The sequence below is a fragment of the Pelmatolapia mariae genome, linkage group LG14, assembly GCF_036321145.2.
Source record: "Pelmatolapia mariae isolate MD_Pm_ZW linkage group LG14, Pm_UMD_F_2, whole genome shotgun sequence".
Taxonomy (NCBI): domain Eukaryota; kingdom Metazoa; phylum Chordata; class Actinopteri; order Cichliformes; family Cichlidae; genus Pelmatolapia; species Pelmatolapia mariae.
The window spans coordinates 17,143,364-17,159,441 of record NC_086239.1 but is presented as its reverse complement, the minus strand read 5'-3'; the positions used below and the strand labels follow the sequence as shown (position 1 = coordinate 17,159,441).

The 16,078-nt window shown below is 38.0% G+C and overlaps 1 protein-coding gene and 1 long non-coding RNA gene across 2 annotated transcripts; both read right to left on the bottom strand.

The window, feature by feature from the left end:
* Positions 1–142: 142 nt before the first annotated feature.
* On the bottom strand, positions 143–6,983 carry dhx40 (DEAH (Asp-Glu-Ala-His) box polypeptide 40). Its single transcript, XM_063493120.1, has 17 exons — positions 6,637–6,983; positions 6,323–6,468; positions 6,046–6,165; positions 5,219–5,455; positions 4,992–5,058; positions 4,753–4,884; positions 4,549–4,648; positions 4,373–4,459; positions 4,110–4,292; positions 3,920–4,000; positions 2,055–2,212; positions 1,729–1,843; positions 1,498–1,606; positions 1,315–1,409; positions 1,140–1,209; positions 818–1,046; positions 143–338 (listed from the first exon to the last, which is right to left on the bottom strand). The coding sequence occupies exons 1-17, from the start codon at positions 6,806–6,808 to the stop codon at positions 217–219; spliced, it is 2,223 nt and encodes a 740-aa protein (XP_063349190.1). The 5' UTR covers positions 6,809–6,983; the 3' UTR covers positions 143–216.
* A 2,754-nt stretch (positions 6,984–9,737) lies between these two features.
* Positions 9,738–10,552, bottom strand: LOC135933763 (uncharacterized). Its single transcript, XR_010573929.1, has 3 exons — positions 10,445–10,552; positions 10,280–10,339; positions 9,738–9,840 (listed from the first exon to the last, which is right to left on the bottom strand). It is a non-coding gene; the product is annotated as an uncharacterized LOC135933763 (long non-coding RNA).
* Between the last annotated feature and the right edge of the window lie 5,526 nt (positions 10,553–16,078).

The following is a 16,078-nucleotide window of genomic DNA, read 5'->3' as shown; positions in this document are numbered from 1 at the left end:
TCGTGTGAAACAAGCCAAATTAATGTTAATGGCTCTCAAGTCAGTCAGCTAGGAGTTTAAAAAGCAAGCACAGAGTCACAGTTGCAGTGTAGCCTGTAAAGTGGAGGGATTAAAGAAGACAGAGGCGATTTTATGACCACTACATATTTTATTATTCAAATGTATTCTAAAACTGCTCCTTTGTATTCCAGCGTATGAATCACTTCCTTAAAAACATTAGAGAGCTTTACTCTGCTGCCTTTGCTGCTTTCGCTGCAGGTAGCGAGCACGAGCGTCGCTCACTGTGGTTTCGTTGTTTCGCTTCTCCAACTTCTTCATTGCATCCTCATTAGAAACCTCTGGAAGATAAAAAAAAACAAACAGGAAAGCACCCTTTTAAATTCACCCTCTTTGAGCTATTTTTGATGGTATCTGTCAGTAATGTGAGTACAGACCAAGAACCACGATATTTATAACAATAAATACATACATCATAAATACATATTCTGACAATTCAGTTTTATCCTCTTCAATTTAATATAGTACCAAATCACACCAACAGTTGCCTCAAGGTGCTTTATATTGTAAGGTAAGGACCCTACACAAATACAGAGAAAATCCCAGGACCCCTTATAAGCAAGCACTTGGTCATAGTGGAAAGAAAAAACTCCCTTTTAAGAGGAATAAATCTCTTGCAGAACCAGAATGATTACATTTAGAGTGGTGTATAACAAATGGTGAAAAGAGGTGAGAGAAGTCAAATCCAAACTGGGAGTTGGTTTCACAGAAGAGGGGCCTGAAAGCTGATGGCTATGCCTCAGATTCTACTTTTAACAACCTGATTGTCTTTTGGCGGCTTCTCTGGACTCCCATTTTGTCATCTCCTCGGCTGTAACTTCTTCTCTCGCCACACTGCTCAGTTCATAGGCGTCCACTTCATGGAGCTTGGGTAATAAATCTTTCACCCACTCATATCGAATAGGACAAACAGTCCGGATGTACACCCGTGATGTTGCCAGCACATCATGGAAGATGACCCAGTTCAGCTCTGCCTCCTGGTCAAATAGCTTGAAGCCACAAGAAAAACTCAGAGTAAGTTTATGTTGCAGTTTGAATATAGAGAATTATTTAAACCAAAAACATTTTTAAAAATCATTTACAGATGAGGATGGATGAATGTGAACCATTGATCCATGGCCATCCATTGTACAAAACACCTTTCCAATAGACCTATGTGGGATGGGATAAAGCAATACATCAACAACCACCATGAATTTATTATCTTTTATATATAATGAATCCCTAAATGAGGCCGCATAGCATCATTGCAGATACCTTCTTGCAACGTTAGTGAAGTATCCTGTGCAGAGGCATCGCCTAAAGAGTTCACTCTTGTTGCCATCAAATGTTTCTACAGGGAAATCTTTTTTCTAGAAGGCAAGCAGAAAGCAAGCACAAACAATGAGAAGCAATATGAACAAATTAGAAGAGTGTCGCAGTGATGTCAAAAAGCTTTACCTGCTGGAGTCGGTGGAGGATGTCTCGTAGCTGACTCTCCACACTAAAGGCTGACTTCAGCGCCCTCCAGTGGATCCAGTTCTCTTTACACCACGCTGAAGGTCGATCACTATAGAGCAAATAAGAGGCTCACACAGCGGCTCACAGATAAAGTCATGCAATGTGAAGTTCTAGAGGAAGAAGTGGAAAATAGAAATGCATCTTGTAGTACTAATTGATTATTTTCTTCACCTGGATTTGCAGGACTGAAAGACATTGAGAAGTGTGGCAAAGTCGTTCATACTGCCAGTCTTTGCAGCCAGCGCTCGGTGCTTCTTATCGGCCTCTTTCTGCTTATCAGGGTGGCCTGAGGGGAACAAGAGATCAGCCAACACTTTGTGAGCCGAAAGCTTTATTTCATACCATGTCACCTGCCTTCCCCATTTGGTAGAATGTGAAATACATACACAAATAAACTAGCATATCAGTAAATAAATGGACTGTATTGTATGTATAGCTTATTGTCTCTGTTAGAAGACATTTCCTTTAAATCATCAACATCAAACTTTACTGCGGACCTGGCCTGATGAAGATGTTCTCCACCGACAGCATGGCCGCCACAGGAAGCAACAGGTCTTGGCAGCCGAGGGAGGCAGCCTTGAGCAGGGCCCTGGTGAGGCCTGGGTGTAGGGGGAACTCCACCATCAGCTCCCCAAGCTTTGTCACATTTCCTCTTCTACAGCCCAAACATCAAAGAGATAAGAGGATAAGAGCTCATGAAATTTACACAAGACTGCCACTAGTGCCCCTGGAAAAACAACAATACACTGGATTTAAAAAGTCTACACATCCTTGATAAAATGCCATAGTTTTGTGATGTAAAAAACACACAAGACCAAGATAAATCATTTCAGAATTGTTTCCATGGTTAATGTCATCTAGAACACATAATTCAACTGATAAACAATATAAACTTAGATAAAAAAAAAAGTACAATAATCTAGTTGCATAAATATGAACACTCTAACACTTTGTTGACGTTTTTGATTTTAATACAAAATTGAGTCCTTTTTGGGTAGGAGTCAGCACAGCAATTGTTAACTTGGTAACTTGCCCACTCTTCCTTGCAAAAGCGCTCCAAAGCTGTCCGATTGCAAGAGCGTATCCTGTGCACAGCCCTCTTTGGGTCACTTCAAAGATTTTTCATTGAATTTAGGTCTGGGCTCGTGCTGGGCCATTCTAAAACTTCAATCTTCTACTGGTGAAGCCATTACTTTGATGATTTGGGTGTATACTTTGGATTGTTGTGGTGAAAGGTGAAATTCCTCTTCATCTTTCTAGCAGACACCTGAAGACTTTATGACAAAAATGACTGATATTTGGAACGGTTTGTAATTTCCTCCCAATGACTAAAATTCCAGTCTCAGCTTAAGAAAAACAGCCTCTAAAGCATGTTCCTGCCACCACCATGGTTCACCATGGGTATGGTGCTCGTTTGGTGATGTGCAATGCTGTTTTTTCAAACAAACCTTTTGGAATTATGACCAAAACGTTCAGCCTTGGCCACATCACACTATAACATATTTTCCAACACACTTTTGGAAGACTTCATGTTTGTTCAATGTATGCAAAATTTAGCTGGGATCAGATGTTTTTCTCTATAAGAAAAGGCTTCCGTCTTGCCATCCTTAACCACAGGGACTGCTGTCACATGTAGTGCACAACCATTTCTTGCCAGAAGTCCCAGCAGCTCCTTTAATGCTCCTGTAGTCCTGTTCACAGTAATGTCACTGTGGCTCAGGCAGTAGAGTGGGTTATCTACCAATCAGATGGTTGGTGGATTGCTCCGACTCCTCGAATCCTGATGTCGAAGTATCCATGGGCAAGATGTCTAACCCTCAGTTGCCCTCAGTGCATCCGTAAAGTGTATGTGAGTGTTATAAAGCACTTAGGTAATACATAAAATCACTGTATGAATGCGTGTGACTGGATGAATGAAACTTGTGGTAGAAAGCACTTTGAGTGCTCAACTGAGTAGAAATTTATAGAACAATATTTTCTCCACTTGTTGATGATAATCTTTGCTGTGTTTTGTGGTGTATTTAATGACCTAAAGTTTTGTCCTTCCAACGATGATGCTTTGTAAGCTCTTTGTGGACCAGCTTGTAAGATGCAACTAAAGTGTATGCAAGCAAAATCCTACAAGAACAGCTGAACTTTAACTGATGGCAGATTGGTGATTGGTGTGTTTTGACCATAATCATATCACTTATTATAAAAGGGTGTACACACTTATGCATTCATGTTTGTTTTTTTAATTGGGTGGCACATCTTATAGTTAACATTAAAGTTTAGAAGTGATTTATCTTGCTGTCATTATTTTACATTGCAAAAAATGTCATTTTTATAGAGGTGTGTAGACTTTTAAATCCACTGTACTCACCTGTCGATGGCATCAAACTGGTAGAGCTGCTTTAGTGCTTCTAATATGAACCTTTCCTCTGGACAGTCCAGATAAGGAAACCTTTAAAACAAATCAACCTTGTTAATGAATAAATCGGTGACAACAGGAAGGCAAAGTTAGTTAAACTACACTGAATAAGAAACTGAGACAGAATGAGGTAAAAACATACCTGATGACATCATGAATTCCCAGGCACTTCAGCGTGAGTATCACAGCGGTCAGACTCGTCCTCTGGATCTCTGGAATTGTGTATTCAGGCATACACTTCTCCCAGAATTCCTTGGTATAGATCCTGAAACATTTCCCAGCTGAAGTTCTTCCAGCTCGACCCGCTCTCTGCTGCGCCTCACTCCTGATTACAAAAAAGATACATCAAGTTTCTGTTAAAGCTGTATGCAGGTCTAAAATTACTTAATTTTTTCAGAAACTCACTTTGAAATGGGCACAACCTCCAAGATGTCCATGCCCACCCTCGAATTGTGGTTGAGCTGCTTCACAAAGCCGCTGTCCACAATGTACCTAAATGTGGACGAGAATGGTGTGACGATGTGTTTGCAAAAAGGTGTGAGAGAAACTGTTAAACCACTGGACCCACGGTCTTTACTCACTTTATGCCATTAATGGTGAGAGAGGTTGCAGCAATGTTTGTGGCCACGACACACTTTCTTATTCCTGGAGGTGGTGGCTGAAAGATCTGCCGTTGTTGATCTAAGAAAGGAAAAAGAAAGAAAGAAAAGAAGATGACATCACAGGTACACCACACACAAAGCTGACACTGGCTTCAATCTGACACGGTAGCTTTGTGTGTTTACCAGTAGGCATGGATCCATAAAGGGGCAAAATGAGAAGGCCATCCACTGATTGGTCTGTTACATCATAGCGATAGTCTATACACTCAGCTTTCTCAAACAACATGTCACAGGCGTGTTCAATCTCAGACTGACCTGTCAAAATAAAAGGAAATAATGTGTCTGATTATTATTATTATTGTTATTAATATTAATGGGTATGTTGCAGTCTTGATATTTGATGAAGACTAATCATTATTTGCCTGTCAAAAACACCAGAATATCCCCAGCCATTTCACTAGTGTGAATGTCCAGAGCCACTTTCACAACCTGTGGAGCAGAAGGTGTAAAATCTGATAAACGCCAGCCAAACACATCAATCTACAACATATCTAAGCTTACCTAATCCCTAATAATTATTATTGGCTATATAACAATTGCAGAAATATGCAGGGAAAGCAGTGCCTGATTTCCAGATGACCCTGAGTACCTCTTTTACATAACCAGTGCTTTCCAGATCTTTAGGTCCAACAGCCGATCCAAACGTGCAGGTTACAGGAAATGTCCTCCCAGGAATAGCGAAGACGGGGCAGTTACTAAGAAAAGCTGATAGTTTGTCCGTTTCCAAAGTGGCCGACATCACCACCACCTTCAGAGGGAAGGATCGGCCCTTGGTGGCCTTGGCTGGGTTAGTGAAGACTTTCTTTATTAAACCCAGGAGAATGTCCTTGTAATAAAACACACAGAGAAACAAACTTAAAAGGGGGAAAAAAAACTTTCACCAAAAGGTGGCAGTGTTTGAATGGATAACTTTAGTGCAGTTGTTTACCCCATTCAGCGTTTCAGTCTCCTATGTTGTTTTTAAATCATTTTGTATATTTGCTATCTTGGAAGATGAGTTCTAACTAATCTAATGTTTCTATGTTGTTTTAAAGACTACATAGTGCATGCTCCTCTAACTACCAAAACATTTGCAGAGTACGATTGTAGCAGGACTTCTGTGGAAATGCTGAGGTGACACTAATTTAAATAATCATCCCATGTTAGTATCGGGGCAGTCTGGGTGACACACTGACTCACTGGACCAAATTAAAAACAGCTTTTCGTGAAGCGCCCATGATGGGTGCATGTAAACCTTGGCCCATATGACGTCACAGAATTTGTTTTTTTTTTTTAAAGGCTGTAATTTAGTTGTTTCGTTTGTTTGTTTGTGTTTGAGGACTGGAGGTTTTGGTTTAAGGGAGTTGATAAGCTTTGTTGTGTGTCAGTGTCTCAACAACATGATTTTAATTACTCTGGGTGAGGAGGGTGACTCACTGTGTTAAGGCTGCGTTCATGGACTTCATCCAAGATTATAACACTGTACTGAGAGAGTGCAGGGTCTGCCAGGACCTCCCTCAGCAAACAGCCGTCTGTCATGTACTTCACCACCGTGTCCTGGCTCAGGCACAAACAAGTGTGTGTCAAAAAAATACTGAAAACACATATTTTCTGCAGGTGATAAATTATTATTATTATTATTATTATTATTATTATTATTAGAGGTAGTAGTAGTAGTAGTATTATACTTATTTAAATATTTTTTTATTTTTACCTGTGACGTGCAGTCATCAAAGCGGACCTGATAGCCAACTTCCTTTCCCAGAGTGCACTGCATCTCCTGGGCTACCCTCTGGGCCACAGTGATGGCAGCTACCCTGCGCGGCTGAGTGATGCCAATTTTGCCATCTTTACAAAAACCTGGAAAAAAAACAAACAGACAAAAGTTGGTCATCGTTTTCATTTAATGGTCGCCACACTAACTTCGCACTATTCAGACGGTTCAGTTCAGGTACACTGCACTTATATGGTGACTTTACGTGCAGAATTAGAGCATGTCTGTGTGTTTGACAGTAAAAGTCAGCTTACCTGCTTCACGCAGGTACTGTGGGAGTTGTGTGGTTTTCCCGCTGCCAGTCTCACCGGTGACCACCAGGAAGCTGCAGTCTCTGACAGCTTGAATTAGTTTGCTTTTGTGCTGATAGATGGGCAGACGTTTTGACCCGTCTTCTTTTGGGCTCCATTTCGCTGATTTGGACATAACCGACAAAGCTGAATGTGTTGAGCCGTGTGAGCAGTTAAACACGTGAAACACTGACCTTAACAGTGCCGAGCACACTTAAATTAATCTTTGTGGCCAGAGTCTTTATAAAAATTTACAGAGCATCAGCTTATTTAAAAATTTGATCCTCTCGTTTCGAAGGCGACACGCTACTTCCGCGACTTCCGCAAACTAAAGTCATTCTCCATTTCTATTGGTCCTTTTTTGGACTCATGACCTAGGCACCTTCACAATAAAAGTAGTTGAATTTTTTTATTCCTTTTTTTTACTTTTATTGAAATTAAAACTTACTGAGAGGGAAAGCTGCCAATCCAACCATAAATCTTTATAAAACCTTAACCTCATCATGCATGAAAATATTTTCTCTTTACTCTTTATAAAAGCAGTAACGGGATGTCTTACACACTAGGGCTGGGTATCGTCACTGATTTCTAGAATCGATTCGATTCGATTCGAATCGGGGAAATTTTGCCAGAGACAGTCAGAAATATTATAATTCAGATCATGCATCAGTACATTTCCATATTTTTATATCTATAAAAAGAAAACTGACACTTGCCAGACTTTATCAAAGGTGTAAGCATCACAGCAGATGCCTTTGTGTCAAAGTAACTGAGGATAAAACACAGAAAAACATGAAGGCGATTTTACTGGTCTGGGATTTTATTAAATATTCTACAGTAGATCAAAAACGAAAGAAAACCATTAATCAACATATGAACATTACCTGATTATGCTGAAGCAGAGCAAAGTTACAGAGGTTTTAGAGACACAGCTAAGCGTTTTGCAATTTTGCATAATTTAAAGTTTAAATTTGTTCAGTATTGAACAGCAGAAATGAGGCGTTCTTTTCGGAAGTAAGTAAAAGGAAAAAAACAGCGGCCGACAGCGCTGTAAACAATGGTAGACTTGTGAAACAAGCAAGCGAATAATGCAGAAAACAGATTTTTAGATGGGAAACTGTTCTTGAAGTATACCGAGAATGAGAGAGAGAGAGAGAGAGCTGTGCATGAAGTGTGATTTTATCGTGGTGGAAGCAAAACAGTAAAAGTCAGAGGGAATTCATGACGATGTTTATGTGAAGCGTAGTTTGGATCTTCTTTTGCTGCTGGTTCAGTCAATATTGTTTGGAGAGAGATAAAACCTGCAGCTTCCGAATCAGCGCAAAAAGGACATAAACACAAAGCGCGGACCCGCCGAAACACCAGAATCAGTGAGCAGTCGGCTTTCAGCCCCGACCGTGCCCTCAGGTGAGAAAGGCGACATCTCACTGATTTTGATCCGTCGGCGGTCCGCGCTTTGTGTTTACATCTTTGTGCAGAATCCGTGTACCTGCTCTTATTTACTGTTTTAGCTGTTTGGTAGTTGTTGAAATTTAGTGAGCTTTAACCTGAGATTCTGGCGTTTTGGGCAAAATAAATTTATATTAAAAAATCGATTCAGGATTTTAATGAATCGATATCACTTTATCCAAGATAGAACTGATAATCAAAATCCACCATTCAACCATGCTTCAACAGAATTATTAAAAAAAATAAAATAAATGCATGGAACAGGCCTGGACAAAAATGATGGTACCCACAACTTAATATTATGTTGCACAACCTTTTGAGGCAATCACTGCAACTTCTGCACCTTTCAGCGGGTATTTTGGCCCACTCCTCATGAGCAAACTGCTCTAGTTGTTTCTGGTTTGAAGGGCGCCTTTTCCACACAGCACGTTTTAGCTCTTTCCAAAGATGCTCAATAGGGTTGAGGTCAGGGCTTATAGAAGGCCACTTTAGAATAGTCCAGTGTTTTCCTCTTAGCCACTCTTGGGTGTTTCTGTGTATTGGGTCATTGTCCTGTTGTAAGACCCATGACCTGCGACTGAGACCAAGCTTTCTGACACTGGCCTGCACATTTCTCTCTAGAATCCCTCGATAGTCCTGAGATTTCATTGTACCCTGCACAGATTCAAGACACCCTGTGCCAGATGCAGCAAAGCAGCCCCAGAACATAACCGAGTCTCCCTCATGTTTCACAGTTGGGACAGTGTTCTTTTCTTGATATGCTTCATTTTTCATTTTTTCCATCTGTGAACATAGAGCTGATGTGCCTTGGCAAAAAGTTCCATTTTTGTCTCATCTGTCCACAGGACATTCTCCCAGAAGCTTTGTGGCTCATTACTTTTGTCAGATTAAAGTTATTTCTGTGACCATTATGAGTTTTTCTTTTATTGACTAAAGGGTACCAACAATTTTGTCCACGTCTGTATATGCTCCTCCAATTTCCAAGCTGCAGCTGAGGTCTTTAAAACTAAAAGTGAAAAGATGTCACTAGACTGCAAATTTGATTAGGTCTTTTTGGGAATGAATAGTGAAGTTAATAAGGTCTGTGTATGTTTAAATTGAATGTAACATATACATTTCTACTATTTATCTTAGTCTTTTTGTAGTTGTAGTGTCAACTATAATTGCTGTATTTTTACTACAGTCCTTCTCTTTTGAAAGCACTGCAATCAGTTTACACATACGCATGCACAATGCAAGAAAGTTGGGTCTCAATATAATATCAAAGAGTTAGAGCTATGCATAAACCACAGTGATGTGTGAAACAAAAGATCAACTCCCATATCTCTTTTCAGAGGTGAAAAGTACTAGACGTTACTTGCTACACATGTATAGAAAGAAATGACATTAAGAGCTGTTCACCTTTACCTACTTTATAATTATACAGGGAAAAAGGAAGACAAATGCCTGTGCAAATTTACACTGATTTATTTTCTATTTCTTTTATAAGCATAACGACGTTTGTAAAGAAACAAACTGCAAGAAATTAGATCAGGGTAGTTTAATGCTACAACAGAATTAACAATCTACGGTAATTGTCTTTTTTTTATCTGCATAATTAGCTAAAAAATTCTTTGTGCTTGTCTGTTGTCTTCTATTTCTTCTTTTTGGGGTTTTTTCTTCTTTTGAAGATGAAAATGAAGAGGAGGAAAGTTTCAGTGGCTCTTCATTTTTCTGCTCCTGTACATAAAAAAAGTTGTTTTTTTAATAATAGATTTCCCAGATATGGTGCATATTATATCTTCTTGCCTGACTGATAATTATAGATTATTTGAAATTTACAGCAAAAGTACTATTACATATATGAGGCTTACAATGTTGCCCAAGAAACCACAGTGTAAGCCAAATTATTTCAGTAGTCTAATCTATTTTCTTCCCTGATGCACCTGCGTTTTTTCTTTTCTTTTCTTTTTTTTTCTTTTTTTTACATCAGGCTATTGGACAATATAAAATTAAAATTTTAGACTGGCTGGGGTTCATTTGAAAATACATTTATATTATGAATTATTAAGTATCTGTTGTACAAAATTCTGACAGGAAAAAAAAGATACAATTTTCTCTCTGTAGAGCAGACCAGACAAAAGAACATTAAATTACAAGATCTGAAATGAATTCTTACCCTCAGTACCTGCAGTTGTGGGACTGTTTGCACTGTCCTTTGTTTTATTGTTACAGTGAGCTGAAATATAAATGAAAAGTGTTTTAAATTACTAATCAAGCCCTGACTAACCAGATTCTTTTACATCTTTATTGATAGAGAATGTCAGACGTAGTGTCTCCTTACAAATGCATTTGTAGCAGCAGTAGCCACCAACACACAGCAGAAGGAGAGCAGCCACACGAGTAACAACGGAAATCACCAATTCGCTTGAACCTGCATGATAAGTTGTGGTTTTATAAGTTGTCATCAACAGGAAACAGCATTTGTCCTGTGTGGGGCCATGAAGTTTGTGACCGCGGCTGCTCCTTCATGTTGAATAGTTTAAAAAAACAAACAGACATGAACTTACTTTGGCCTGTTTCTGGCAATTGCACTTGAACACACTGCCACCCACAGCGGTAACATCCTAGGTCTGATATTTCAAGCTCAACTATTCTGATGGAGTAGTTCCCAGCCCAGCCCTGAAGTGGAAAGGCTTTGACTCGGCCTTTTCTGGGGTCCAGAAACTTAACATGCCCTTCAGATGAAAGCTGGACCATCTTTGCCTGCTTTGTGGCAGCGTGGCTCCATGTCACCCAATTGGGGATGGTTGGTCGAAGGTTACATGGTAGGAGCACAGACGAGCCAAGTGAAACTCTCAGAATGATCTTCTCACAGAAGTCTTCTGAATCCCCACAAGATTTTTCATCTTAAAGGGAAAAATGAAATACAGTCAAGTTTGGTCATTTCATATTCAGATGACCAAAAAGCCACAACAAGACTATTTTTCATCCCCACAGCAGCTATTCACGACTCTTATATTTTCAAATAAACTTTAAAAGAGTACATTTTTAAAATGTAATTTAATTATTATGACAGAATTCAGCAGGTGAGTTAAAATGAAATGTTTCAATGATAAAGCTGATTTAGGTCATTTATATGAGCTGCTTACATAACAACAACAAAAAAGCCCTGTGATACTATATATATAAAAAATGCATTTTTTGTTCATTGTTTTTTTTTTTTTGAGTAAAAATGTTGAAATATGTATAGAGTTTACAATATTTGCTAATCATTTCTGCACACCTCAGAGCTCACACTAATAAAGACAGCCGTTGCACCGAATAAAGAAAACTTTGCATCCACTACTGTAAAAAATACATTAATAGGTTAAATAATATGAATTAAGTCACACACTCCTGCTATCTCAATATAAATGTTTTAATTACTGTTTTAATCACTTATTTACACAAATGACTTTAAGTTTAATTTCAGACTAATTGTAAACACTGGTCTATCTACATGTTTATTCTTCCTATCAAGTTTAGACAATTTTAAAAGTATATCAGCTGGGAATACAGGATGAAGATGAAAATGAAGATGGAAATCAGATTAAAAACCAGAGAAAGCAGATGCGGTTCTCTATTTTGCTATTGCTTTGAACTACAATTTGAAAGGATCTTGGTTGTCTTCATGAATTTTGACAACATATATTCAAATTCTAAATATATGTTAGACCATGCTATGAAGCTCATGAAACATATAACCAAAAATATGCAATCAAAAGAATAATGTACAATATATATTGTTTAAAAGCTGATGTTTTGTAGTATTTTTTTTTCTTTCATTTTTTAGCAAAACTGATTTTTGTGACATGAAATTTTATTAGCATGTATTCACACTTTTTAAAGGTTTGAAAAAAGCACTTACCATTTGGAGACACACAGATGAAACACAGGGCAAAAACGAAACTCCACCCGGCAGCGTGCATCTTCATCAGCATCTCTAACAATGTAAGCTGCTACCTGCAATGCTTTAGTAAACCCTTTAAGCTTCACAGAAGAAAACCACAAAACCGACAGCTTCGTGCATTTAACAGAATGCTTTGCTCTATTAACTTTCACACAACAGCTGCCAAATGTCTAAGTAAGTTCAGGCAGTACTTTTTTTATTTATTTATTTTTTTTTTTACAACAAGTACAGAGAGAAAATAAAAAATAAAATAGCGTTTGATTAGTTCTATCACTGATGTTTGGACTGTGTTTGCCTGCCAAAACCCCATTTTAATCCTTGAATAAAGAAAAACCTGAAGACAGTCCAAAGTGACAGACTAGAAAGTAGAGTGGGATCTCAAAATGCTGTGTAACAAAAGAGGTGTGAATTTAGTTCTTTATTTTTTGGACTGTTGTTGTGTGTCCCGTTAACCAGCGAGTACAGGTGATATATGGAAATAATTCTGTAGCATGTTTTGTTCAACAGCGTGCCCTCATTAATTTTCCTCCTGAGCTCGAGGGTGTCAAAGCTACACTATAGACTATATACAAATATGATTAAGGTTTAATAGATGTTGCAATTCCATTGATCATCATCCTGCAATTTTCTTCTTTGATTTATTTGATAATAGTACAAAACAGTTCACAGAACAAAATAATGATACAACCAGAAAGTAAGGCATAGACCTGTGTTACAATGATGGAACACACAGTTCACCAAGAAATTTTCAAGGAAAAAACAACCACAAGAAATTAAGTTGGATTATATACAAAACTAAAAAAGTAATAGAGCAGAATTAACAATGATTTTTTTATTTTTAGATGTGAATAATTTACTTATTTGTAGAATTTAATCATTAGTATTTCTTTGCGCTCTTTTTAGGCTTTTTTGCTTTTTTTTAGTTTTTGTTTGTTTTCCCCCCTCTGCTGAAGATGAACATGAGTAGGAGTAAAATTCCGTGGCACTTTACTGTATTGTTCCTGTACACAAACAAAGAAAAGATTTTATTTTACACTTCCCAAACAAAATCATTATCATTATGTTTCTGCCTGAGTCACACAGTTTATTGAAAATACACATAAAAATGTTGACAGTCACATCATTATATACAGGAAGCATACAATATTGCTTTATAAGCAACGTTGTAAGGTAACTTTGACCCACTTAGTAATTCAACCACCCAGATTCTTTTACCATCTCTACTGAATGAAAATGTCAGACATGTCAGGTTCTCACCTATGCATTTCTTGCAGGTGTAGGCGCCAACACACAGCAGAAGGAGAGCAGCCACACTAACACAAATGTAAATCGTCTGCATGTCCCTTCTTGTACCTGCAGGTGGTTCTACAACATATTAATCACAGGAAACGGTAGCTTATTCTTTTGTCCTTTTGTGTATGTTGAGCCTGAGGTTTGTGACCATAAAAAGGAAGAAACTGTACAGGTTGCTGCTTAACTTAACTTAAACAAATAAAAATCCACTTACCTACTTCAACCATCACCACTTGAAAACAGTTTTCACCCTGTATACAGGAGTAACATCCGAGGTCTGTTAACCCAAGATCATCAATTCTGATGGAGTAGTTTCCCTCCAAGCCCCAAAATGGAAAGGTTTTAACTCTGTCATTTCTGGGGTCCTGGTACTTAACATGTCCTAAAGGTGACAGGTTGACCACCTCCCCTTTGGGAATGTGGCTCCATGTCACCCAGTTGGAACTGGTTGGTCGAGCAGTGCATGGTAGGAACACAGATGAGCCAAGTGAAATGCTCAGTCTGCTCATGCTGCAAAATTCTCCTAAATCTTCACATGATTCTTCATCTGAAAGGGAAAATTAAATACGAGAATAAGTTCAGGTTACTCATTTCATATTCAAATGACTAAAGAGCAAGCAGAAGAACCTGTTTCTCCTCCTTACAGTAGAAATCCAGACTTTATATCTTCAAGTAAGCATTAAAGGATGTGAATCTATGAAATATAAATCTTATTTCTCTGTATTGCTCAGTATTAAAAAAAAATCTTGAAAGGTAGTACGGATATATAGTTAAAAATGCAGAGAAAATATTTGTATTATTATTAGTTTGGTATGAGCTGTGATAAAAGTTTCTCCTGTATTTTCTTCAAGCTTCGTGACTAATCGGTAGGATTTCGGTTTGATACTCCAGGATATCATGACTATAGTGATTTTGAGTTTGCTTTCTAAATGCTTCTTCATACTTCAGAGTGCAAGCTTCCTCCTACAATAAACAAAACACGATCACACAATATTGGACAAAAAGTTTCTATTTATTTTGTCTGTTCAAATTCTATTCACGTTTAGACATGTTTGAAAGCAAAACTGCGGAAGACGCAAGATAAACAGGTTGCAAAAATCCTGGAAATTCATCCGCTTCGAATGTTATCAGTGACAATATCTGAAGCGGGTGGAAAATTCTCACTGAGTTTATGTTATGTGCTTTATTTCAATGAAAGCTATGCTCTGAGAGTTCTGCTCTGAGTTTTTTGTTAATCAAATGGTAGAGAATTTAATACGTTATGAAATAACGTCACGAAGCTCATGAATGTTAGTTGATAGTTTATCGATGTAAATACATTAAGAGTAACTTTCATCAACAGATTTCTGAACTGTTCACTAAGTTTAAATATTCAATCAAAAGAACTTAAAAAGCGTGTATTGATCAAAAAGGTTTACTGATTAGACCTTTTTCTTTCTTTCTTTTTTTTTTTTTTACACTTTTCACAGAAGCACTTACCATTTGAAGACACACAGACGACCCACAGGGCGAAAAGAAAAATCCACCTTCCAGCGTGCATCTTCATCAGCATCTCGTTATATAAAACCATCCCGCTGGTGATGGTATAACGTCTTTAGACAACAAAACCACGAAGTTTGGGTTTGGACCTCCTCCTTGCTTCAGATTTCTTCCTAAGGCCCTTTCACGTGGGACGCGGCATGCGCAGCGCTGCGCTCCGAAACCCATTCTTTTGTAATGCTTGCTCCGCGCAATAGCGACCCAAGTGACCAATAGAAACGAAGCTTAGAACCGCGCCAAGTTTAACCACACAGTGAACAAAAACATTCTGTGCGTACCCGAGGCTTAGAGTGGCATGGAAATCAGAGGCATTTCTTTACACTTCCAGGTGTTACGTTATGTGATATATATTATATATGGTTAAAATACATTAAATGCAGCAAGTATACACGTTTCATATATGCATAGTTTGTAACTTTCTTATTGGCTTTAGCTCAAATAATTAAACACTTCAGTTAAAAAATGTGAATGTTGATTTTGTGTACTGTATATCCTATGTAATAAACAAGCATGTAGCCCAATAAGTTTAAAATTCAGAAGGCTACACAACATGAGGTGGATCAGTTAAAAATACAAGCCTAACTAAAGTTTCTCTTCTTATGTCATTGTTCTGGGTAAACTGACCCGGCATTTTGAGTTTATGCTGTTTTGTGATTTCTTTGTGTTAATGTTTTAGTTTTTTCTCATTTAGTATTGAGTTTAGTCCTGGTTTTGCTTCTATGTTTAATTATATTTCTGTTTCCATGTTTTTTGCAGATATGCTACTCCCTGTTTCCTATTTGAGTCTGTCATGTCACATCATGTCCATATCTTGTCTCCCTTTTCTGTTCCCGTGTTCCCCTCGTACTTCCATGTGTGTTCTTCCCAACCCATCATGCTGCTCGCTTTCCCTTATTTTTATTTTTTTGACACCTTAACCTTCATTACATTTAAAGAGTATAACAATCAACACCTGTGATGAAATCTGAAGAACATTATGCAATATGTTCAGTTTTACAAAAATTCCTTCTTACTAACAAAGTGAGGAAATTTCATTTAAACTAATTCATAGATTTCACCCTGTTAAAAGCTCTTTTCAAAAATATAAGAGCGATATAGATACCCTTTGTCCCTTTGGTAAAATCGTCCCAGAGACTTGCTAGTTTTTATTTTCATCTTGTACCTTTACACAGATTTTATGTAAATCTGTGTAGC